General features: G+C 41.0%; 1 protein-coding gene across 2 annotated transcripts in view; it reads left to right on the top strand.

Moving 5' to 3' along the window:
• Positions 1-46: 46 nt before the first annotated feature.
• SPAG6 (sperm associated antigen 6) overlaps positions 47-25,149 on the top strand; it is a 53,754-nt gene continuing 28,651 nt past the window's right edge. The window contains exons 1-3 of one of the 2 annotated variants that reach the window (XM_079947852.1): positions 47-1,371; positions 2,153-2,248; positions 21,403-21,569. In XM_079947852.1, the coding sequence (XP_079803978.1) occupies positions 1,347-1,371; positions 2,153-2,248; positions 21,403-21,569 (288 nt within the window). In that variant the 5' untranslated portion in view covers positions 47-1,346. The remainder of the gene's footprint in view (positions 1,372-2,152; positions 2,249-21,402; positions 21,570-25,149) is intronic. The other variant, XM_079947851.1, reaches the window with a different exon arrangement.

Below are 25,149 nucleotides of genomic sequence, written 5' to 3'. Positions count from 1 at the left end.
CAAAATGTTTCGGTTTAACTGGTCTGGGGATCGCATCCACGCAACAATGAATTAGGAAGGAAAGAGAGTTGAACTCAAACAGGACTAAGTCTGGAATTCTAACTCTACTTACCGGGGAGTAAGTAAGTCCTGTTGAATCCAATAGGACTGACTTCGGAGGAGGCATGGTTAGGATTGCGCTGTAAAGCGGCTTAGCAGTTGCCAGGTCACTCACTAGGGAAAATCGATGTCTTTCATTTCAAACCCGTCTAGAAGAATGACCTATCTTCCAGGGCAGCTCCGAGTACAAGCCATTTTAAAGGCACTGCTTTGTTTTTAAATGAGGGCTAAGACACTTCCTTGGAGGAAGCCAAGAGGGGCTGAGGATCTCGTTGCAAGGAGCTGGGGGCAGAAACCCGCGTGCGAACCACTGAGCAGAGTGCGCAGCAAGGTCTCCAAACGCAGACGAGCCGGATTAGCGCAGTAAAGGCACATCACTACAGTCTTCCATAATAAGATCACAAGTAACCCATCTCATGACCAAACTCCCCGGTGCCTCCTTGCAAGCGGCACCCGCACACTCAGAGCGATGCCTGGGCAACTGCTTTCCATGCAGGAAGGTCCCTGGTTCAATTCCCAGCATCTCTGGGAGAGGGAGCTCCGTCTGGAGAGGCGCTGCCAGCCAAGGTAGGCAAGTGCTGAGCTAGATGGACCAAATGGTCTGACTCGGTATAAAGGCGGTTTCCCCCCGTTCTTATGTTCAAGCTCCTCCCATTGGCCTTAATGGCAATTGCTGACTCGCACTTGCTTCAGATGCAACCATCAGGTGTACTCTTGCAGAGTAAAGTACGCCTAACCAGGATCGCAGCCAACCTCGGCAGGGAGAGACTTTCTTTTTGTAGATCCAAGCGGCAAGGACGTCGCCTGGCGGCCTTTCCCAACGAGCTGGAGAAGCGCAGAGGGAGGGGGAGAAAAAGGGCTCAAGGAACGCTGCGCTAGGATCGCGTTGCGCCGGCCCTTCCGCGCGAGAGCCTAGCGCAAGGCGCCGCCGGCTGGCCGGCCCTCTCGCTCCGCGCCCGCCTGATGTCACAATGAGGCGCAGGCCGCGGCCTCCCCCCCGCCCCTTGATGGCGCCGGCTTCCGTTCGGTTGCCAAGGAGAAGATACACACCGCGGCCCAAACTGAAAAGGCCCCGGGGGAAGACGGGGAAGCGCGGAGCCCGAGGGGCAGGTGGAGCTGCAGGACCCGCTCGAGTTTCTGAGTGGAGAGGCGAAGCGGAGGAACAAGACCCCCTCAAGGCCGCAGGGGGATCCAGGGGGCGAGACATCGCTGCCGAGGCTCTTGGAAGTGGGTGACCAGCAGGAGCCATGAGTCAGAGGCAGGTCTTGCAAGGTATTTCTAAGGCTGGGTTTTGTGTACTGGGGGGTTTCTGAGCTTTACAGTTTCTTGAGAAGAAAAGGAAAGGGGGAGAAAGCTCGCCCACGCAACAGAATCTTCCATTTACCTGCGAGTAAACCTCATTGAATTAAATGAGACTTTCTGAGTAGTCCTGGTAATGTGTACACAGGACAAAACAGTAATCCTCCTAGGAGTATTTGCTGCTGAACTCACTGGAGTTTACTTGCCATGAATTGTCTGTTTTTATATTTTATTCTATTATGTAGTAATTTGGTTTCTAACCCCCTCCCCCCATTAATCTGTAAGCCACATTGAGTCATAAAGTCAACCTATAAAAGTTTATGGAAATAAACCTTAACCATGAGAATAAGTTTTGTTGAATTCAGTGGGGCTAACTCACAGGTAAGTAAAGGTAAAGGGACCCCTGACCATTAGGTCCAGTCGCGGACAACTCTGGGGTTGTGGCGCTCATCTCGCTTTACTAGCTGAGGGAGCCGACGTTTGTCCACAGACAGTTTTTCCGGGTTATGTGGCCAGCATGACTAAGCCGCTTCTGTGGAACCAGAGCAGCGCACGGAAATGCCGTTTACTAGTAGGGTTTGGAATACAGCCTTTGCTTCTTGCTCAGGACAGTTTTTTTCATCATTTTTCTTTGGTCTATAGACTCTATAAGGTGTCACAATACATTTCCTGCTTATCTGGGCCTGTATCTAATGTGTGAAGGCTTGCGATAGGAAGCCCTCATTGAAATGCACTTATTCTGCCTTCTTTGCAGTCTTTGAGCAGTATCAAAGAGCCCGAACGCAGTTTGTTCAGACTGTTGCAGAACTTGCTACTAGGCCGCAAAATATCGAGACTCTTCAGAATGCAGGTAAACAAACAAACACAACAAAAAGCAGTGCTTCAGAATTTAAAAAATGCACAAATCCTTTTGTTTATCTTACCATAGAACTGAGAGCAGTCTGATACTTTGAAGTCCCCTTCCTTATTAGATAGCTTAAAGATGGTCCAATAAAATGAGCAGGTAGGACATATGTCTATCCATTAAAGTCAGCTGAAATATTAGCTTCATATAGCCACACATTGCACCAAGGGAACTCCCCACATGTGTGACTATTTACAAGCTGTTTGCAGGCTATTTCAAGTAATGAAAGACAGAGCAGGGGTGGGGACTGCAATTCACCACTCAGTGCCAAGTCTTTCTATTCTAGGCATTGCTGTTAGAAGAGGAGGATATAAAACAGGTATTAATTGTACAGTACTTAACAATTGCCTTCTCAGGGTGCTGCTTGAAACAACAGAGTAAACAAACTGTTTTTAGAATTCACAATGCTGCTTTTCTAAAATACGATTTTTCCCAGACAAGCAAATCTTATATTCGGAGAAGAAGACATCACTATGACACAAAAAGAAGTTTTATGTTGGTTTTTAATTTAATTTAATTTTATAATCTTTAAAAAATATATATAGTCCAAAACTTGGTTGCCAAAGTTTACATACACACACACATATATAATGTTATTTGTATGTTGTCTTTCCATAGTTCAAATCATGCTCTAGGTGAAACATGAAAAAAGCGTGCATAATTACAGTAAAACAAAAGTAGCCATAAACAATAAGTAAAACATTAAAGAATTTCACAATCAAATTGCACAATTTCAACATAAATAATAAAAATAAGGATGCAGTTTTTAAAATATCAATAGCAGCAACGGTTCCCTCATACCTCCTAAACAATACCCCAGCCCAAGAGTGTGTTCAGCAACCTCAGCTTTCATAGCAGGAGTCATTTACTGCCCTCCCTCCCAGGCCAGATTACAGAAATGTTACGTACTTGGAGAGTGATCTATTTAAATTTTAATATTTTTAGTTTTAGACTGCAAGTCTAATCACAGTTAATAGAGACAAAGCACCATGGAATGTAATAGGACTTACTTCCAAGTAAATATGCATAGGATTGTTCTGCTAGGCTACAGTCCCATGTCCCAGAACATAGTGGGGGCCAGGCTACTTCTGAAAAAAAACAACAACCACATTCATACGATGGTGATGCTAAAACAATCCTAAGAACCTCACCAAATATAAAAATGCACGTTCTTCTAATTTAGCCGATCTGTAGTTTATAAATAGTGACATGATTTGTACTTGTGGCCTTGTGTGTGTGTGTGAAATCCCACGTGCTTGATTTCTTCCTTTTTTTTAAAAAAAAATAATTTTTATTAACTGGCCGATCACATCAAATTAAATCACATCATATAAATTCCGAATTACAAAGCCAAATTTTTAAATTTTGTTGGGGGAACCCATACTTCAAGATCCAAAGGGGAATTCAGATCATCTTCTTATTACTGCGTTAATGTCCAAATCAGTCCCAATTAGTCCAAACAAAGTTCATAATTCTATCCAGTCTTATCTTGGTGTTGCCACATCATATCTTGTTCGTATAATTTCTCTTTTTCCTTTACGATCTCTTCTGTTAGTCTCCTTAAGCCGATAGCAAGTGTAATAATCCTGTGTGGATTTCCCGTTCCTCCACTAAGTCCAGATGGTTTCCATATATCTCCTTCGTAGATAACATCACTTTATCCATCGTAAATTTTGGCATTTGTTGCTCTTAAGTCCCACCGAGGAGTTGATTCACGATATGTAAACAACTCTATTTCTCTCTTTCTCCTCCCAGACCCAAGAGCTCCCACAATGCCTCACAAAATGGCGAACGGCATTTTTTCCTGACTGCGTCACTCCAAAACTCTTAGCTTTCCAGCTTCATCTTGAAACATTGCTTTGGATCGAAAGTTTATCTCCACACAGCCTTAAATCCACAGCTTAAGTCCTTAATTTCTGACTCATTAGGGGAGGGGGATTCTTGTTAAATCACATAAAAAGGTAGAGGCAGGTTTCCCCCCCTCCCCCCTCAGTCATTACCGTATCTTGACATTCTTCTCGTATTTTATTGTTGTCTTGTTATCAGAGATCTCTTCTGTCAGCAGTATTTACTCCCCTTTTTCCTTGATGTATGTGCAAATAATCATGTCCAAATTATTTCTTTTAAAGATCATTGCAACCAGCGGCGCGAATCGGGGACGGCGTCGAGGAGTGCCGAAAATCCCACAGGAGGGCTTTGTGCCTAGTGCCCCCACCCCCACAAATTCGGGGGTGGTATAGGGCACAGCAGGCAGGGGCCGTCCCCCCCATAATCCTGGGGGGGGGGTTAAGGAGGCTAATTACCCCCATCATAGCCTCCAAATTACCTCGTGTGGGTCGGAGAGATGTTATTGTCAGCCATCTTCCGATGCGCCACCTAGTGGCTCCCCCCACGTGCTTGATTTCTTCCATATTGACTATTCATGGCATAGTGCTCACAAACAGCAACTGATGTTTATACCTGTAACTAGACTGTGCTTCGTCAGACTGCAAATGGAGTAGGTTCTGACATGATTGAATACTCCTCAATACAAAATAATAATAAAAATCCCTGCATATAGAAGATGTCTTACAAGAGCGATGTAAGAGCTCTTGGATCCATTCATGTTCATTATATACGGTATTTGTCAATGTTCAACTTATATCTGATTTTCATAAATTAAATCAGTTGAAGCCAGTAATTCCTGAAATCCTGAATACTCCTCAATACAAAATAATAATAAAAATCCCTGCATATAGAAGATGTCTTACAAGAGCGATGTAAGAGCTCTTGGATCCATTCATGTTCATTATATACGGTATTTGTCAATGTTCAACTTATATCTGATTTTCATAAATTAAATCAGTTGAAGCCAGTAATTCCTGAAATCCTTTCATCTGTTGTCTGCCATAAGTCAACCATGCAAATTTTGTGAGTTTATGCATTTTTGCAACCTTTCAGGATTTCCCCAACCAATCCTTCTCCTGTTCTCCTACTATCAACATTTACCCTGTTGTTAGTAAATTCCTAACCTAGTTCTTTTTTTTCAATATCAGTAAGCTTACAAAAATTCTTAAGCTGGTAATATGTCTCTTCAATTTTGTAAGATGTATCTTTTCAAAACTGAGCTTTTATCATGAAGTGCCCTGGGAAAAGGAAGAAGAAAGAAACACATTTTCATATCAATGGGCTTTGTGTTAAAATTATAGCATGTTAAGGTATGTTCTTAAGATGGGCTTTGAAGGTGACACATACCAAAAAAATAGCTGTCACCTTTATAACCTACTGTAAGAACCTATTTTAAAATGCTATAATTTTGTGCATTATACTCTTGTGGATAAGAGGTATCAGAACAAGGCTGTAATGTGTGTAACCTTCATTGAGGAGGTTTTTTAAATAAAAAAAGCATAATGGAGGTGTTTGCTTCAATAACAGCAGATCAAGGTTTAAGGGTGCAATATCCAGTGTAGAAATACAATGAAAAAATTTTAAACTTGAAAAAACTGTTTCTCTAAAAAGAACCCTTGTTCCAGCCCTGAAAATAGCGCTCACCATCACTGAAATCCTTCTAATTTCAGATTATTACTTGTAATTGTTAATGAGAAATGATTACGGTAATATTTATATTTAAGCCCCATACTTGTACATCTCAGGATATCTCACTTGTGTGATATTTTTCAATTTTTTTTAAAAAAATTAATCTGTAAGTCTGATTTAAATAACGATTGCAAGAGAGGAAACTCTTTTAAGAATTGCAGCCTGTGAAGTATGAAAATACAAGCTGGTTCTTAAATGCTGAAGGAAAAAGAGGGATATAAATAAACATTGTGTTTAACAATATGGTTGCTATGGCTGATGAAAAATGTATCATTCAAAAACTGGTGATAATATTTTAAATCATATGTTCACCTATAAAAAGTATCCTTTTCACTTTTTCAGTTATATTTCTCATACTTCTTGCAGCACCTCTGAGTATGTTGGAATCTTCTCATGTTGGAAGGGACCTGTATGTTGAAACAATGCAAATAATTTTGATGACCCAGCCTGCACATTTACCACCCACCATGCTGAATGCAGCTCACACGCTCTGATTCAGTGGTCTACCTGGAGCCCAGTAAATCTTTTTGTTGCTGTAGTCTGGATCTTCAAAAGCAGAGGGTGTTATCACTACACTACGTGGCTAGTGAACTGAGCTTCCCATATGCCACAAGTGCAGGTCTGATTTACAAATATGTAGTGTAGAAGAAGATACTGTATATCCTTTCAAGACAAGGACAACCTCTTTAAGTAAGGACATTTGACAGACTGCAACTAACCAAACTGGGAAATCCAGTTTTTACTCAGTATAGTTGCACCTTGGAATTCGAACGCCTTGCGAGTCAAACCTTTTGTCTCCCGAATGCCGCAAACCTGGAAGTGAGTGTTCCGGTTTGCGAGTGTTCTTTGGAACCCAAACATTTGATGCGGGTTCCGCAGCTTCTGATTGGCTGCAGGAGCTTCCTACAGCCAATCGGAAGCAGTTCCTTGGTTTCCGAACATTTTGGAAGTCGAATGGACTTCCAGAACGGATTCCGTTTAACTTCTGAGGTACGAATGTAGTAATCAGGTGAAGCAGCACATTTTAGTGTCATATTTTTCAGTCTTTCTCAGAATATAAGGCCCATGCATGGAATGGTGAATTATGTCAGTATTTCTACCAGTGTGTTCAGGGAATACAGATTCTGCCTCCCTGGTTTGGGGTGCTTAACACTCCTCATCACACCCTCATGCATAGCTCTTTCCAGTGCTGTTAAGCTCTTTCTTCATCACTAAATTAACCTACAAAGAAATGACAAGCATCACAACATATTTTTCCACTGTGATTATTCTTGACTAAATATTTGTTGTTGTTGTTAAAAGTAGGATTTTCTTGTCCAAATCTTCTGACTGTAATGAATTGGTACAGTGGTCATATTTTGACTAGAAACTCTTACGGCAGAAAATGAGCGTAGTTAATTATTTCCATAAAGGAATATGAAATTCACTTTGAGAAACACTTGTCTAGCCTACAACAGAGAAATCTGTTATGCTGCCTCTAAATAAAAACCAAGCCTGGAATGAAGCTATTTATATGGCACTGAAAAGGAAAAGAATTGTGATTATCTCCTTCTGCTATCAGCTTATCTATCACTAAGAGCTTTCTCTGTATACATACAACCAACATAAGAGAATTGAGCTTGGGAGCAACTCCTTCCCAGGGTTGGCCCAATATATTTTGCAGCCTGAGGCAGGGGAGATGCACCTTCACCCGCATTTCCACCCACAACTCCATATACAGAAGGCAGGCAAATTGGCAATTGAATCTTAATGAAATGCTAGTGATGGGAGGGTGTCTTCAGTTGCACCTGAGGGCAGCAGCAGGTGCAGGGTAGGCCACGTGGCACATAAAACAACTACCAACGCCTTGCTGCTACTACCTAAGGTTGCCTCCTCACCTAGCCTAGTGGAAGGCATGCCCCTGATTCTGCTGGTTGTGCAGATTGGCTGGCCTTCTGACAGTCATGAAGTCATTTCCTGTTCTGTCGCCTGGAACAGTATATAAGCTAAAACACACACCCTAGAGTGGCTATATCAAAGTGCTAGGTAAGGATTAAATCAGATAAGCATACCAGGCATTGGGAGAGAGAGGGGAGCCTGAGCACAGCATGGGGGTCATCCATGATTAATTTGTAATCAGAGCTTACCCCACAAAAGAATAAATCTGTGCTGTCTTACTGATCCACACCAGAAGTGCGTGGTTGCATTAGACCCAATTCTAATCTAATATACTGGTTTTTCGGTAGAATTCGGTTTAACATTAACAAGATGGAGTGCCATGCTCCTCTTCAGCTTTTCAGCCTGCCAGCCATGCTCTCCTCAACAGCATTCCATTCCCCTCTTCACCCAGTTTTCTGTTCCCCATGTTCAGTCCTGACTGAACCGATTTTTGGGGCTGCTGCTGCTTCTTCTTAATTCTACAAACCCTAGATGTTCCCCCAAGTCTGCTGATACATCCCTCTTATGTGTGGATTTTGTTGCTTTGGCTACAGGAGGAATAAAACTTCACCATCACGTTCATAATTTTATTTGTATGCTGCCTTTCCATAGTTAAAACCATGCTCAAGATGGCTCACAAGATGACAAGATTTACATAATTACAAACGTAACAAAAGCCACAAACAAAAAATAAGCCACATCAGAAAGTACACAATCAAATTGAAATCATTTCCACATAAACCCTAATAATAACTAAAAATGAATATGTATAAGTTAACAACAACAACCCCCAACAAAACAGCCTAAGCAATACCACAAGAATTGTCTAGCAGCTTTTGTAGCTGGAGTCAGTCAGTCAGGCCAGAAAAGCAGGGAGCAGATCTTCCAGGGCTCACAGCCAAGATGGTCTCTGGCCACTTCAACAGCCTCAGCTTTGATGAAGCCCTTGGAATTTCATTATCAGAGGGAACAAGTAGGGCCACACAACAAAATGTTGTATTGTGTCCCTGGTGTGTGTGTGTGTGACCTGATCCTGTGGCTAAGGGGATTGAAAACAAGCAAAAATTAATATCAAGAAAGTCTGTGCTCTAACTTGGGTCTTAAACCATCTGCAAATAAAAAAGAAGTACCGGTAGTTTTTGAACATTTTAAATTTGTAACCAGTCTGCATCCTTCAGTACAGCTTAAGGTTGCGGCATGCAGTTGAATGCTTGATTTGGCCTAGAGGGAGGGCAATGTAAGTAGAATGGCCTTTGCTGCAACCTGAGAGATATGTGAGACTCTTGATGGGAAGTGCAAGCCAGCCTTAGCCTCATTTCTGCCTTGCAGTGTTCACAGTGACATTGCTGTGCTGCTGTAAGCTACTTGCAGTGCAGCCCTTCTAGGAGTGATAGGAGTAAAGCAGTGAGTTATACTGGAGAGTTGTTGTTTACTACTGCCCAGCCTGCAGTGCGGGGAACAAAATCAAGGGTTGTTACAATCAGCTTCAGTTCAACTCCCCATGAGCAGTAGGGGATCTAATATCACTGGACAACACTGCAGGGTTGTTGTGAACCAGTCAGAGCCTAGTATGCAGTGTGAACCACACATTACGGTACTTGTCTGTCATTAGCCATTTTGGAAAATGGACTATTAATTGCATTTGCTTGGCATTTGTAGGGTTGTTCTTTTAATATTCTGTACTAAATAAGAACTGAGTTAGAAAGAGTGGGAAGTCTTCTCTTTGCTGCTGCTGCTGCTGTGTGTGTGGCTTGGACATACTGGTGCCCAATCGTAGCTATATTAAAATATTGAATTTCTCCATCAATTACCATAGGCAGCTCTCATTTCCATCCCTGAGGACATGTAAAAATAGCTTCTCAGCGTGAGCCAGAAAATGACATATCCAGACAATGAGATTGGTCTGTCTAAGCTTTTTTATATCTGTTTGTCTCTTTCTCCCTTTTTAGCTCTTCTTTCTTAGCATTTGGTTTCTGTTTCCCCCCAGCAATCAGTACACATTTTGTCCCCACTGATTGTGTATAGTCCCTCACTGGGTTGTTTTGGGATTCCCCTCCCTTAGGTTCCCCCCCCCATACTTTTTTTTTGGGTGCTTCTGAAAACCTTGGGGTTTTCCTGAGTCTGCTGGTTCTTCCCTCTCTTGGGCTTGTCACTGTTGTTTCGGTTTCAAAAGTGCAGACGCTCTCTGAAATTGGAAGTAGGATATAAAATGGTGTTCTGATGTGCTTATTACCAAATAAAGGAATCCCAGCACAAGAGTACAACCAATTATTTGGTGTAGGGGCTGGAACATGACTATCCCCAGTGAGGAAGAGACCAACAAATTTATTCAGAGTGCAACTGTTTTTAGAAAAGGTATAGGCACATCTTTTAAATCTGACCTTTTAATTTTTCTGTGGCGTTGTTCACTGTGATGTTTTTATTGACCTTGATCTGCCTACGCCACCTTGGTAATTTTCAGAAAGGCGGTGTAACAATACTGAGAGCCAAGTGTGGTGTAGAGGTCAGAGTGTAGGACCTGGGAAACCAGGGTTCAAATCCCCCCTTAGCCACAAAGCTCACTGGATGACCTTGGGCCAGTCAGTGTTGCAGCCTAACCAGCCTCATAGTCTTCTTGTGGGGATTAACTGAGGAGGGAGGAAACCATGTAGGCCACCTTGAGCTCCTTGGAGAAGTAATAAAAAAAATGTAAACGCAATAAATAAATATATAGGCGGTATTCAACTAAGTTTTACTCCAAGTAGTCCTGCTGAAATTAATGAATGTGACTATGTTAGGTCCATTAATTTCAGTGGGTCTACTCTGAGTAAAATTTACTACCCATCAGTTTAGAAGCTGCACTTCACAGGCAATTGGATTCTCTGCTATGTTTCTTGGGATACTAATCTTGGATCCTGCTGTGGATTTGTTCTGCTCCTTCAGTAACAGTTGGCAGTTGTGATAACAGATATATGGTACTAACTGAGTTTAAAAATAGAATAGCCCAAGTTGCCTCCAGTTGCCTTGCACAGACAGGTCTCTGCACTTTTACAGTGAATGCAAACATATGCAGAGATCCTCTCTATGTGGTTTGGGTTCCATGTTACAGAAGGAAGAGGAAGAGGAAGGGGGAAGACTCATTATCTGTATATTCCTCTATCAGTCTACTGATCTAGACTACTTGCCCACCTATCCCTAGAGGTTTGGGCAGGCAGCTATACTAAAACGAAGATTCAAATCTGTAAATAAAATATGAGTCAACATGCCACAATACAACATGGGAATTTAAATAATCCCAATGTTGATTTAAGTCTCACCTCCCGCCCAGTGTTCAGGTTTGGTCTTTGCTAAGATTCCAGGGGAAGATCCTCAGCTGTGGCTTAATCCCTAGCACACTGTCATTTGCGGCAGAACCACAGTGTATAAAAACCAATGCTTGAATTCTAGGAGGAAAGGAGGGGGCGCTTTAGTGAAATCCATATTCCATCCCCTGTCCTTCCTCTCAATATTAGCTAAATCATACCCCACCTTCTAAAAATGGTAGCTGGAAGGGCACCACAAAATTACTGCCCCCCTGTAATTTGAATACTGATAAAAAAGGCTTTGGGGATCAATTTGAACCATTCCATTTGCATAGAGTTGTCAACATCTGAAGGAAAGGTAGTCTAGTTCCTTTGCTTTGTAGCGGTGAAAAGTCAGCAAGTCATTTCCCATCCCATTGCGGCAGTAAAAGCAGGCATCCTTGCTGAATGTCTCACAGCTGGCAACATGCAGCCTTCAAGGGAAGAGCTCCTCTTGGGGGGAGCATTATGTCGTATGTGGGAGAATGTGATGCCTTTAGTTTAGAAGCCCTTTTGCCACCATATCCTCCTATCAGTGGCGTAGCGTGGGAGGTGCAGGGGGGGCCGGCCGCACCAGGCGCAACATCTGGGGTTAGGGCAAATCCACGGTTAGGGGGCGCAAATCCACGGGATAGGGGGCGCAAATCCACGGGTTAGGGGGCGCAAATTACTTGCCTTGCCCCGGGTGCTGACAACCCACGCTACGCCACTGCCTCCTATGTAGACTTTTCCTTGTGTTCTCTTGGGAGTGCTACCCTTCAGCCCGATGAAAGGCTGCAGATGTTGGATGCTCAGGTCCCGACATATGGAGGTGGCGTAGGGGTGGGGAGAAGCACTTCTTCTGATGAAAATGCTGCTAAAATATTGGCAAGCAATTTGCCCATCAACTTTTTATTTCTGCCCTGCTGTGATTTATGTTCCGGGTCTGTTTCTGCGTTTAATATTTTCTTTCAGGCATTGCCTTTTAAGCATATCTATATCCTTTTGGCAGTTTCAGATCTGGAGGTTTGGTCTCAATATGCATCATTATAGGCAGCTGGTGGCCAGGCCTTTTAAAATGGGGGTGGTGAAGTATCTCTTCTGAGCCAGTCAGCACTGATTGCAGGCACATTTCCAGCAGTGTTTCCTTGCTTGCATTTAATCTCTCTGAAACTATCTCTATCCTCTCTTCCCCCCAATCAACCGTAGGGGAGTTTTAGAGCCCCCTGTTTCTTAGAGTCCACAAGTGCCACTGGGATTTTATCTTCCTCCTGAGAATATAAGATTACTCTCAGAATATAGAATACCCTTCCACTTTGCATGCAGAAGGTGACAGTCAGTGTAGATAATACTGAGCAAGATGGACCAGTGGTCTGATTCAGTACAGTGGTACCTTGGTTCTCAAACTTAATCCATTCTGGTAGTCTGTTCGACTTCCGAAACGTTTGAAAACCAAGGCGCGGCTTCCGATTGTTGCAGGCGCCCTGGAAACAATAGACGATGGCTGCATCGGATGTTCGGCTTCCAAAAAACGTTCGAAAACTGGGAGCCGAAATGTTTGAGTACCAAGGCATTCGAGAACCAAGATTCCATTGTATAAGGCAGCTTTCTATGGATGGAGAGTTTTGTCTCCCCAGGACCATCCTAAGACATTTTGCAGCCTGAGGGAAAGGACTGCACAGGGATTTTGACAGGTCGGAGGGACAACTCACCTGTCATTCAGCTGACTTCATGAATCAACTACCCCTCAAAGTTGGCTCACAGGGGTGGGGCTCACAGTTAACAGTCTGTCCCACTGAGCCAAAAAGGTTCCCCACCCTTGGTGTGCTGCACCTGAAGACAACAGATTACCTTAAGGCACACAAGTCAGGTTGTGTCTGGTGACCACAGTTCTGACCTGTTATCCTACAATGGGTTTAGACACTCCCACACTTTGACGTTGCTCTCTTCTCCTCCGCCATGGCAACACTTCTCCCTGCCTCCTGGTTGGTTGGTCTGAATCCTTCCCGCCCCTTTCTGAAAACCTCATTCTTTTATTTCTCCTCTTTGCCTTTCCCTCCATTAGTTAAGGCCTCACCTAAGACACAGCATTGGACAGGGCTGAGATTGCTTTTCCAAAATTTTCTCCTCTTGTCCCAATCTCCACCAGGTCTTAGTTTGGGGTCCATCAGGTTTCAGGGGTACTGGCCAGGTTTTGGTTTTGCTATTGTATTCTCCGAGTGCTTTTTTTTTTTTTTTTGCATTGGGACAAATAGCAGATATTTTCTGGTGTGGGAAAAGGTAAAGGTGTGCTCATTCAAGAACGTTGTTCACGAGTGTTCTAAATGATGAGAACGCATGAGAGTGAGGCTTGGCTAGGGAGGATTGCTAAGGATGCATTTTGGAAGTGGTTGCTGTGTTGCAGGGGAGAGAGGGGTGTGAGGATGTAGCTCCTTTCTCCGTTCTTTTGTTTAGGTACTAATGATATTTTATGGAGCTTATTGTATTTTGAATTGGATTTCTATCTGTAAAGATTTTCTTTTTTAAGATAACATTTTGTTTTCCTTTTAACTAGGCTGCTTTAAATGTATATTGCTTACCTTCCTCTATCATGTCTTATTTTGATATTTTGGAAGTGATGTTAGTAATAGCAATAGCAGCGGCAATATAATAATAATAATAATAATAAGAAGAAGAAGAAGAAGAAGAAGAAGAAGTAGTAGTGATTATTTTTTGAAAAGCCTTTCTGGATGAGACTAAGGTCTGCTGAAGATGCCCAGTATTCTGCTTTCAGTGGTGGCCTGCTAAATGCTTACAAATTGGACATGAAGGTGGTTGTCATTTCCTGTTAGTGGGGGTATTCAGAAATATTCTGATTTTGATGAATGGAGTTGTCTCAACAAACATGGATAAAGCACAGAGACAAGTGATTTCAAAAGAAGGGAGATTACCAAAGATCTTTTTCGAAATGACTGAAACAATGGATTTGATTGATATCTGGAGAATAAGGAATCCTCTAGAGAGAGAGGGAACTTTCTTTTCTGAAGCAAAAATGACATGGACAAGAATAGACCAAATTTGGATTTCTAGCAGTCTGGCGTCAAGAACAAAAAAAGTAGAAATATGTCCAAAAACGTGCTCCGACCATAATGCGGTGAAGATGGAGATGAAACTAACAACAACTGGATCTTTTAGATGGAGAATGAATGACACCCTATTTAAGGATGAAGAGATCCACAAGAAGGCCCTTAAAACATTAAAAGACTATTTTGAGATCAACAGGAAAACAGATGTGGAAAAAAGAATAATTTGGGACGCAAGCAAAGCCGTGATGCGAGGTTTTCTAATTCAACAAAATTCTATAAAGAGGAAGCAACAAAATGAGAAGAAGGAAAAAATTTTAGAAAAAATAAAAGAAGGAGAGAAGAAGCTGAGATTCAAACCAAAGTCCCATGAGATTTTGAGAGAAATAAAGTTTTATCAGATGCAGTACATGGAGCTTATGAACCAACAAATAGAATGGAAGATAAAGCAAATGAGACAAAGAACTTTTGAATCAGCGGATAAATGCGGGAAACTTCTGTCATGGCAACTGAAAAAAAGGCAGAAAATGAACACTGTAACAAGTCTAGAAATGGATGGAAAAATTATCTACAAACCCAATGAGATAAACAATTGTTTTCAAAGTTTTTTTAAGAAATTGTATGCACAAGGGCCAATCAACGAACAAGAAATAGAAGAATTTATCAGAAAATACGGTCTACCAAAAATTCCAGAACAAAGTAAAAGGATCTTAAATGAGGAAATAACAGAATAAGAAATAGAGGGTGCCATCCAAAATATGAAATTGGGAAAATCACCAGGACCAGATGGCCTGACGGCCAAATATTACAAAATGCTGAAAGAATGGCTGATACAACCATTGAAGGAAGTTTGCAATGAAATTTTGAAGGGGAAAAAGGCACCTGAATCGTGGAAAGAGGCTTTCATCTCACTTATACCGAAAACAGAGACTGAGAAGAACCAGGTCAAAAACTACCGCCCTATATCTTTACTCAATGTGGATTACAAAATTTTTGCAGACATTTTGGCAAAAAGATTGAAAAGAGTGTTGATAGAAGAGATTCATAAGGACCAAACAGGCTTTCTCCCAGGTAGACATATGTCAGACAATGTGAGGAACATTATAGACATTTTGGAGTTGCTGGATGTTGACATTAACAGGAAAGCAGTTCTGATTTTTGTGGACGCGGAGAAAGCCTTTGACAATATCTGTTGGACTTTTATGAAAAAGAATCTCCAAGGGATGGGGGTAGGCCAAGGTTTTGAAAACGGTATAGGTGCAATATATTCTCAACAAAAGGCCAAGTTAATTGTAAACAATGTGGTAACAGAAGAAATACCTATAGAAAAAGGTACACGGCAGGGATGCCCAATATCCCCTTTGCTTTTTATATCAGTCCTGGAGGTTTTGTTAAACATGATTAGAAAGGACCAGTTGGTTAAAGGAGTTCAGGTCGGAGTTAGACACTACAAATTAAGAGCATTTGCAGATGATCTAGTATTGACTTTGCAACAGCCAGATACTAGCACTAAAAGAGTATTAGAACTAATTGAAATATTTGGTCGAGTAGCAGGTTTTAAATTGAATAAACAAAAAACGAAAGTTTTGGAAAAAAATTTAACAATGGAAGAAAGAGAGAGTTTTCAGAATGAAACAGGCTTGGAAATAACAAAAAGGGTAAAATACCTGGGGGTAAACTTAACATCTAAGAATGTGAACTTATTTAAGGATAATTATGAAAAATGTTGGTCAGAAGTTAAAAAGGATCTGGAAATATGGTCAAGGTTGAAACTTTCCTTGTTAGGCCGAATTGCTACTATTAAGATGAATGTACTGCCTAGAATGCTGTTTTTATTCCAGACGTTGCAGATTGTGGACAAGATGGACTGTTTCAAGAAGTGGCAGAAAGACATATCAAAATTTGTCTGGCAGGGCAAAAAGCCCAGAATTAAATTTAAGATTTTAACTGACGCAAAGGATAGAGGGGGGTTTGCCCTGCCGGACTTAAGACTTTATTATGAATCAGCAGCTTTCTGCTGGTTGAAACACTGGCTACTTCTTGAGAACACTGACATTTTGGATCTGGAAGGGTATGATAATAGTTTTGGTTGGCATGCATACTTATGGTACGACAAGGTAAAGGTGTATAAAAGCTTTAAAAACCATATTGTAAGGAAAGCATTGTATAACGTTTGGATTAGATATAAAGATTTGTTGGAAAGTAAAACCCCTAGGTGGGTGTCACCAATGGAAGCTAGGGAAGTAAAAAAGCTTAATATGGATTCTAAATGGCCAAAATATCATGAGATTTTAGAATATGATGGCGAAAGGGTGAAACTTCAGAGCTATGAGAAATTAAAGCTAAAGGTTCGAGACTGGTTGCACTACCATCAGATAAATGAGACGTTTAAACAGGACAGGAAAATAGGATTTCAGAAAGAGAAGTCAAAATTAGAAACAGAACTGTTGGAACCCAATGCTAAGAACTTATCAAAAATGTATAACTTGCTGTTAAAATGGAATACACAGGATGAAATGGTGAAATCAGCTATGATTAAATGGGCACAAGATATCGGTCATGATATTATGTTTGCTGACTGGGAACAGTTATGGACCACCGGTATTAAATTTACTGCATGCAATGCCTTAAAAGAAAATATTATGAAAATGATCTACCGGTGGTACATGACCCCAGTCAAGCTTGCAAAAATTTATCATTTGCCTAGTAATAAGTGTTGGAAATGTAATGAGACTGAAGGCACTTTCTACCACCTTTGGTGGACCTGCCCAAAGGTTAAAGCTTTCTGGGAAATGATCTATAATGAAATTAAGAAGGTCCTTAAGTGGACTTTTCCTAAGAAACCAGAGGCTTTCCTTTTGGGCATGGTGGGCCAAGTGGTGTCAAGGAAGGATAGGATTTTCTTTATGTATGCCACTACAGCAGCAAGAATTCTACTGGCAAAGTATTGGAAGACGCAAGAACTACCTACTCTGGAAGAATGGCAAACAAAGGTGATTGACTTTATGGGACTGGCTGAGATGACGGGCAGAATCCGGGACCAGGGGAAAGAGACAATGGAAGAGGACTGAAAGAAATTCAAAATATATCTTAAAAATAATTGCAAAATTGAGGAGTGTTAAGATGTCAGGGGGTAAGAAGTAAAGAATTGCAGCAGTAAACAAAAAAAAACTTAAGAAATTTTTATGAAAGGGAATTAAGACAACGGACCTAAGGGTTGCTAAAGAATTATTAAATAAGGATGCAGGGATGGGGAGGTATGGGGAAGTCAAAGAAAGAAGGGTATGAACTGATGAGCTTGAAGTTGTATTGTTTTATACTGTTCTTTATTATTTGTGTGGAAAATTAATAAAAATTATTATAAAAAAAAAAAAACAGAAATATTCTGATTTTGTAGATGGAGATTTTATTTAGCTAGTTGTTGATAGGCCCAGCTGCCAGGAGTTTTGTTTAATCCTTTAAAAAGGTCATTTAAGCCAACGGCCATCATCATATCTTTGGTGTATGTGTGTGAATTCCCTAAGTTTATTATGTGTAGTGTGAAGAAGCATTTTCTTTTTTTCTGCCCTGAATCTACTGTAAATTGACTTCATTGGGTGACCTGAGTTCCTGTGTTATGACAGAGGGAGAAAGATTTCTCTCTCCATATTGTTCATAACTTCATAAACTGCTATCATGGCACTTGATTATGCACATAAACTCAAGCTTTAGTTCATATTTGTTCTTTTCATTCAAGTGACTTATTTTTTTCCTGCTCAGCAGGGTTTTTTTTTTTTTTAATAAAAAGAAAATCAGAAGTACATGTCAGAAACTGTGGCTGAACACTACCACTGAGTAATTTTGGTATTCTCTCTGGATAGTTTCACTTATCTACAGAACATACTGCTTCAAAAAACTTTGCATCACACAGTAGGCATATGCTAAATCTTTTACACAGGGACTGTTCCATTGTCTAGCTTTGACTCAGCACAAGTGCTGTGAGGGCTACTGTAATTAAGTATATAAATAAACAAGAGTCGCTGAGGGTTGCTTATAATTGCTATCCGAAGGGAATAGATTATAGAGGTTGTTCCCCAGTTAAGTTGTTTCTCATATATGTAGCACAATGTGGTGTTATTCCTTTAGGACATTCTGATGGGCTGATATGACACATACTTAAGTTTTGGATCACACAATGGAATTTTTTGCATTTCTTCTTTGCTGTAATTGAAGCATATTAGCATATGTTTCTATACAGAATTAGACCACCTTTTAAAAATCATTTAGATATTTGGAACACTGTTATCACCACAGTGAGATGAGGTGAGTACTATTCTATTTTTAGGTCTCCTAAATTAACTAGGTCTGCACAACCAATTAAATTATTTTTATTGATCATATGCCCTTTAACTAATTAATTCATTTATCAGTTTGAATTAAACATATTTGCACACCACAGACACCAACTGCAGATCCTTTTTGAGATAATGAAGGGAGTTGCATTTTTTAAATTCTCATTAAATTTTAAGATATTAGTTATTTTAAATTTTAAATTCTGTTTTTTGAGACATGCACTGTTTCTGTTTTCAAAATACTCAGTGTAATGCTGAGATCTAGAAGCTTAACATTAAAAAACACCAAAATCATGATGTTACAACAGGCCTCACGTGTCCTTGGAACATCTCCAGATAGTTCACAGTGACAACCTTTGTTTAGGCCTTAGTGCTCCCTACCTAAGCCCACTGACATGTTTTCTGTGAACTAAGTCATTTTACATTGGTTCCTGTAATTAATCATAAACTGCCAAGCAGCTCATGGCCCATAGTGGTTGGGTAAACTAGGTTATTTTAGGGTAGTGGCTGCAAGATAGCTGAAGTAAATTGGTGGGCTCATATTTAAGACAGTTAACACAGATGAACTGCCCTTTAAAATCTTTAAAGGACAAATTTTCTCACCCTTTTGTTTGTGGTTGGGTAAGATGGGAATTTAGACTTGCATGTGAGTACAAATGGAATGTCATACTTATTCCAGATTAATTACCACAATGTACAACGGTGCAGTCTTATGCATATTGGGTACATGTGTCTTTAGAACACCTGTGCTTTATTATTTTCTTAATATTTTACTGAATTTTGTTGTTGTATTTTACATTATTTTGCATATTTTATTATGTACTGTCCTGGGAATGTTTTTTTGGATGGGTGGGATAATTTATTTGAGTAAGTACAGGCTTACTTTACAAAAGACTAGAGCAAAAAAAGAAGGCGGAAAAAAGAAGACCAAAATTGCTGATTAAATTACATTGTTTTGAAAGGGCAGTGCTTTCATTCTGGGAGCAATGTGGTTACTGCTTCCTTTTGACTCCATCCCATAATGCTCTGCTGACATTAGGACGTGAAATTCACATGGGACATTGCTCCTTATTCCCAGACAAAAATGTAGTATTGGCATGGAAAGTCACCATTGTGCCAACTCTTCCCACATGCAAACATTTCTGCTCCAGTGTTCCTGGTTACAGCATGGGAAGTGACCACAGAGAAAAAGCCGATAGCCTCCTCTTCTCATACAAGAACCAGTTGTAATCCTCTTGAGATAATGCAGATCTCCATTTTGAGATCTCCATTTTTCTAATCCTCTTCTTTCCCCGCCCCCAATGATTTTAAGCTAGTTCTCTCTGCTTCCGAACATTTTAAATTTTACACCTGTCATTCAAATACAGTGTGTTTGGGGGAGGGGAGGGTGAGCATCTTGCTGATTGACAATAGAGGTTGTCATTCAACAACAGATTCAGACAAGGGCTCTCTCAGAGGATAGAAGTCTACCCACTCAAGCTGATATTGCACAAAGCTGTTTGGAATTCCTACGTGGCAGCTCCCTCTCCAGAGCCAGCTGGTTGTGTTCAGCAGGAGCCATGGGAAGTGGTGGCCTTTCTTGGGTGCCCCAAGAAATTTGCAGCTGTGTGCCAAAGAGTTGAGTTTTGCATGTGTCAGCAGCTGCACACCACCAGGTGGCCATGGGCAGGAAGCGGGCACAGGCAAATTTCAGACCACTGTGGTGTACCCAGTGGAAACTGGTTTTTGTGAGGTGATGTGTGGATTTTTTCAACTCTTTTCCTAAGGCAAATAGCGTCAATGAAGGGAGGAGACGGCCCCATTATTGGGATTGCAGTAGTTCCAACAGTGAAGGTGGCATTTGCTTTGGAGGAAACTTCCGCATGGGCGCCCTCCTTTCACTATGAGTAGTCAAAACCGTATCTGAGATTAGGTGACAGGTTTCTGTGTCCCAGAATGTGACTTTACAGGAAGAGATTAGATCTGGCGCATCTCTTTTTCTAGAAATGAATCACTGGCCAGTGAAAAACTACAAACTGACTGTTGTGTGTTTGTGCTGAAGAAGTGTTCTTCATATTGACTAAAAAGCTGACTTAAGCGGTTGGAAGTTTTGCTGGATTTGAAGAATGTGGTATAGGTTGAGTTTGTTTGTTTGTTTATTGTTCAATTTATACCCCACACTTCTTTCAGGGAGCTCAGAGTGGCACATACTATTCCCCTTCCCGGTTTTTCCCTCATAACAATTGTGTGACTGGCTCAAGGTCACCTGGTGAGCTTCATGACTGAGAGGGGATGTGAATCCTGGTCTCTGGTCTTAGTACAACACTCTAACCACTACACTACACAGTGGTCAATCGGATGCCTATGGGAAGCCTGCAAGAACATCATCAGATGGTCTCTTTTGCTTCACCAGCTGCATTTGTGCAATATCAACAAGCCACATTAGTATTAATATCTCAGAAAATTAGTTTAATAATTTAGCAGTATAAAACTATATCATAGGTTGTGATTACTGTGTCTTTGCATTTTTGTTTTTTTCTTCACCATTATATTCATGCTAACACACACTTTCCCCTAATATATGCATGCTTGGGGACATGCATCACAAATTTTGAGGAAATATGGATTACAAAGGATGGTTCTCATATTGTTTTGGTTCTCATATGCTTCAAGAAGGGTAAATTAGGTATGTTGGCCTTTAAATGTGAACTGAATTGAATTTCTCCCCAGTTCCTAATGGTGTCGCCCACTTTGGATAGGTAAAATGTGTACTCCAGGAATGGTTCTTAACACAGAGCTTAGGTTTACTTGCAGCAGATTTCCTTAACGTTAGCATTCAGTGTGTTTTATTTTATTTTATTTTTCTCTTTTAAAAGTAGCATTTGATTCGTTTCTCTAATTACTGTGTGGACTTTCCCTCCTTTCTCGTAACTCAGGTGTAATGGCTCTGCTGAGGCCGCTCCTATTGGATGTGGTTCCAAATATTCAACAGACAGCTGCTTTGGCCCTTGGGAGACTTGCCAATTATAATGATGACCTGGCAGAAGCTGTAGTTAAGGGAGATATTCTTCCACAGCTCGTGTATTCATTGGCTGAGCAGAATGTAAGGAACTATTATTTTCTTAAAGAAGCCTTTTCTCACTGCCATATGGGGTTAAAATCTTCTGCCTTATGTTTATGTTTAATATATGTACCTGTTTTATGTATATTTTATAGATTGTATACATTATGATTTTTAATGAAAAACTATTCTGTCTTAATTAGACTCTGTAGATTCATGTTTTGTCATTGCCACAACATACATGCTTAGTGCATTGATCCCTCTTGATAGAAGGTGTCCATAATTGTAATTTAATGACCCTTTTAAAAAAAAGGAAAAGGAAAAGATTTTATTCTTACTTCATTAGCTGAAGTATATTACCGGTAATTTTATTTCCTGAACTGTTTAATGAAGTGATGGCATGGAGAAGGTTGTTTTATAAATGAAATAATTGGAAAAAACCACCCCGTAATTAGCTATTTGTTAACAGTGACTAAGTAAAATGCACGTAAGACTAAATTTTGTAGCATAAATGATACTACAACACATGAGAGTCTAGAAACCCTTAGCGGTGTAATATCAAATGTATTTGTGTTTGAGTAGCAAAATATTTTTTAAAACTTTTATATTTGCTGATAAATAGGTTGTATTATATAGTCAAGTAGTTCAATCATTTTGATCTTCTTGAAATAGTGTACAACATGCATGGCATTTGTGACATGGTGTAGGTCTTGCACCAGATTGCTGGGGTACATGCATCCTCCGGCTATTTCTTTTTTTAAAGACCAACTCAATGAAGTTGACAGAAAAGGGACTTTAAGGACCTGTTACAATGTTTCCCAACCTTGTACCCTCCAGATCTTGTTGTACTTCAGCTCACATTAGCCCCTGTTGGCATGACCAATAATCAGGGATGATAGGAGTTGTAGTCTTAGGGTTTCCAGGTTCCAACCTGGTGTTGGATGCCATGTCTTTTAAAATCACCAGCAAAGCATCAGGCAGGGCAGCTACGTCTTGCCTGTACAGTCCTTGGTTTTCTCATCCTCGCCCTTTTGCTGCTTGCATAGAATGCTGCTTGTTCCTGCTCTCTTCTCCTTTAAACAAGGACCCTCTTTGGAATCCAGAATTCCTTATATAAGCTGTGCTTTCTGGCTATACTTATTTTCCTATCAGTGAACTAATAACTTCCTTTTGGAACCAAGAATACTCTAGAATGAATGAAGTACCGAACATGGTATTTCTCACATCCCTGCAGTGTTTCAGCTAAATTTGTGTTGCTGCTTTGGTATTTATTGTCTGATCTTACGTTGTCTTCTGTTTTTCTGTAAAATCTTTTCCCTGTCAAAAATGCTCAGTTTTGCCCTGAGCTATAAAAACATTCTCACTAGTGAATCTTTTCTTCTGCTTGTTACTCAGATAAATGGTTCCTTAGGAAGATAGCTGGTAAGATTGAAAATCTCTCTATGGTAAACAGACACTGAAAAAGGGGTGCACAGACTTTACATCAGTACCAGCTGCTTGGGCATTTCTTCATGGTTTGGCATAAAATGTGGCAGCTATTAAAGTCTCAGCACTGATGTGAAATTTGGTTAGTCTTATTTTTTCTCCAATGCTAAAAGTTATCCCTGAGCTGGCTCTGAGTGTGTGAAGCGTGTTGGTGCAGTGACATCAGCCCCTGGGTCTGTGACGCTTTGTAATGTGTATTATTTCAGAAGTAGTTCATTTTGAATAATAATAATGGATGCAGTCCTTTGGGAGTTTAGCTGTGCAGGCACCAGTGAAATGAATGGGAATTGCATAGATAGGCCTCCCTGCAGATTTTACCAACCGATATTAAAAAGCCTTTGAAACACAGCCTCCTGCTTAAAACATAATTATTTGAAAGTAATAATATGCATGCTCTGATGCACATACAAGTACTTGCTAATAATAATGCTGGCACTCTTAAACTGTTGTCCTCTGAGCAACCATCAACATTTTGCAATATTTTATAGCCAGTCTTTGTAGTATTGGTGTTTGACACGCAGCAACTGCTGACAGGGTTTATTTTTTCCTGTTTCAAGATCAAGGTCTATTCACACTGACCATTCTTATGGTATTTTCTCATTATTTTTAAAAGTAGGAGTCTTGTTTAGATAGTATGTTTCTGATATGCAAGCCTTGCACAATTCTTTGCAATATGTGTGCATGGACAGTAGCTAGGCAAATCATTTCAGGGGTGCTGATGACCTGCTGAGGCCTAGTTGCACCACAACCTCAAAATCACACCCTCTCACTTTCCTGGTTGGCCCTCACAATCTGTAAAGTAGGTTCCATCCTTTTAGTCATTCTCACCTCTTTGTGTATGCATCTGTTGAAAGAGGCCTGTGCAGAGAGGGCGATGTAGCCGGGTACACTTACCTCAGGCCTTGGAGGGCTAAGCTGGCCAGGTTCCCCTGCCAGGGATGGGCTGCTTTTTTGTTTGAGTTCATAACTTTATTCTAACAAGACTCCCACCTTGGGCCTCAGGCAAGCTCTACATGGGCCTGTGTTGAAATGGTGGAGCTTGTCCACCTTTTACCACACTGATTTCCAATACGTACAGTCGTACCTCGGAAGTTGAACGGAATCTGTTCCAGAAGTCCATTCGACTTCTGAAACTTTTGGAAACCAAAGCGCAGCTTCTGATTGGCTGCAGGAAGCGCCTGCAGCCAATTGGAGGCCATGGAAGCCCCATCGGACATTTGGCTTCCAAAAGAACGGTCGAAAACCAGAACACTCAATTCTGGTTTCTGATCGTTCAGGAGCTGGAACGTTAGACTCCCAAGGTGTTTGGGAGCTGAGGTACAACTGTATAGCAGGATGACGGGGAAGTCAGCTGTGACTTTGCCTTGGTTCAGGCACAGTACAACTGGCCCCAACCATTTTGTGTGATAGAGAAATGGACCTTCACCTCTAGAGGTGTTGTGGTTCCCCCACAGTACCCATCATTTTAGACAGCTGGTGGAAGGGAGGAGTCATACCCTCCAATGTGTTGCAGCGGGAAACTGGAACGCCCATCTTCTGGGGCTCACTCACTGCGTGAGTCACATGACCTGTTCAAGAGCACAACACCCCCAAAATGTTCATTTTGGGGCACTATGCTCTTATTCAAGAGCACAGCCCCCAAAACGGGATGTCTAGTTGAGCGGTCTGGAGGAGCTTGTGTTCACTCTCCCAGCACATGAAAGAACTGGAGTATCTGACTCCTGAGTATCTGTTTTCCTTTAAAAACACTGCCAATGCTGTACTTCAAACCAGCAGTTTGTTCATACTTTTACTCCGAGTTATAGATGGGTACTGAGAACGAACAGTCTGTTGGATAGTCCCTTCAAAGCACAGATGGGTTGCTGCTTGGGGAATATTGCTTGGCTGTAATAAAGTATACGGACATGACTGTGGCTTGTGGGAGGGGAGAGGGAGGTTCTGCTTGGCTTCTACAAGGCAAACCACAATGTAGCATGCTGGGGGAAGCAGGGTTGCACTTTTAGCTTAAAGTTTCCTAACCTGCTAGGACGTTCAAAGACCAGTTTAGTCATCTGCTGCATATCAAATGTACCTCTAGAGACCTCGCAAGAGCATGCTGTAAAATTCCCTACATAGGAAGCTGCCTGCCCTCAAACTC

The sequence above is a fragment of the Podarcis cretensis genome, assembly GCF_951804945.1.
Source record: "Podarcis cretensis genome assembly, chromosome: 12".
NCBI classification, from domain to species: Eukaryota; Metazoa; Chordata; class Lepidosauria; order Squamata; family Lacertidae; genus Podarcis; species Podarcis cretensis.
This window is presented reverse-complemented; position numbering and strand designations above follow the sequence as displayed.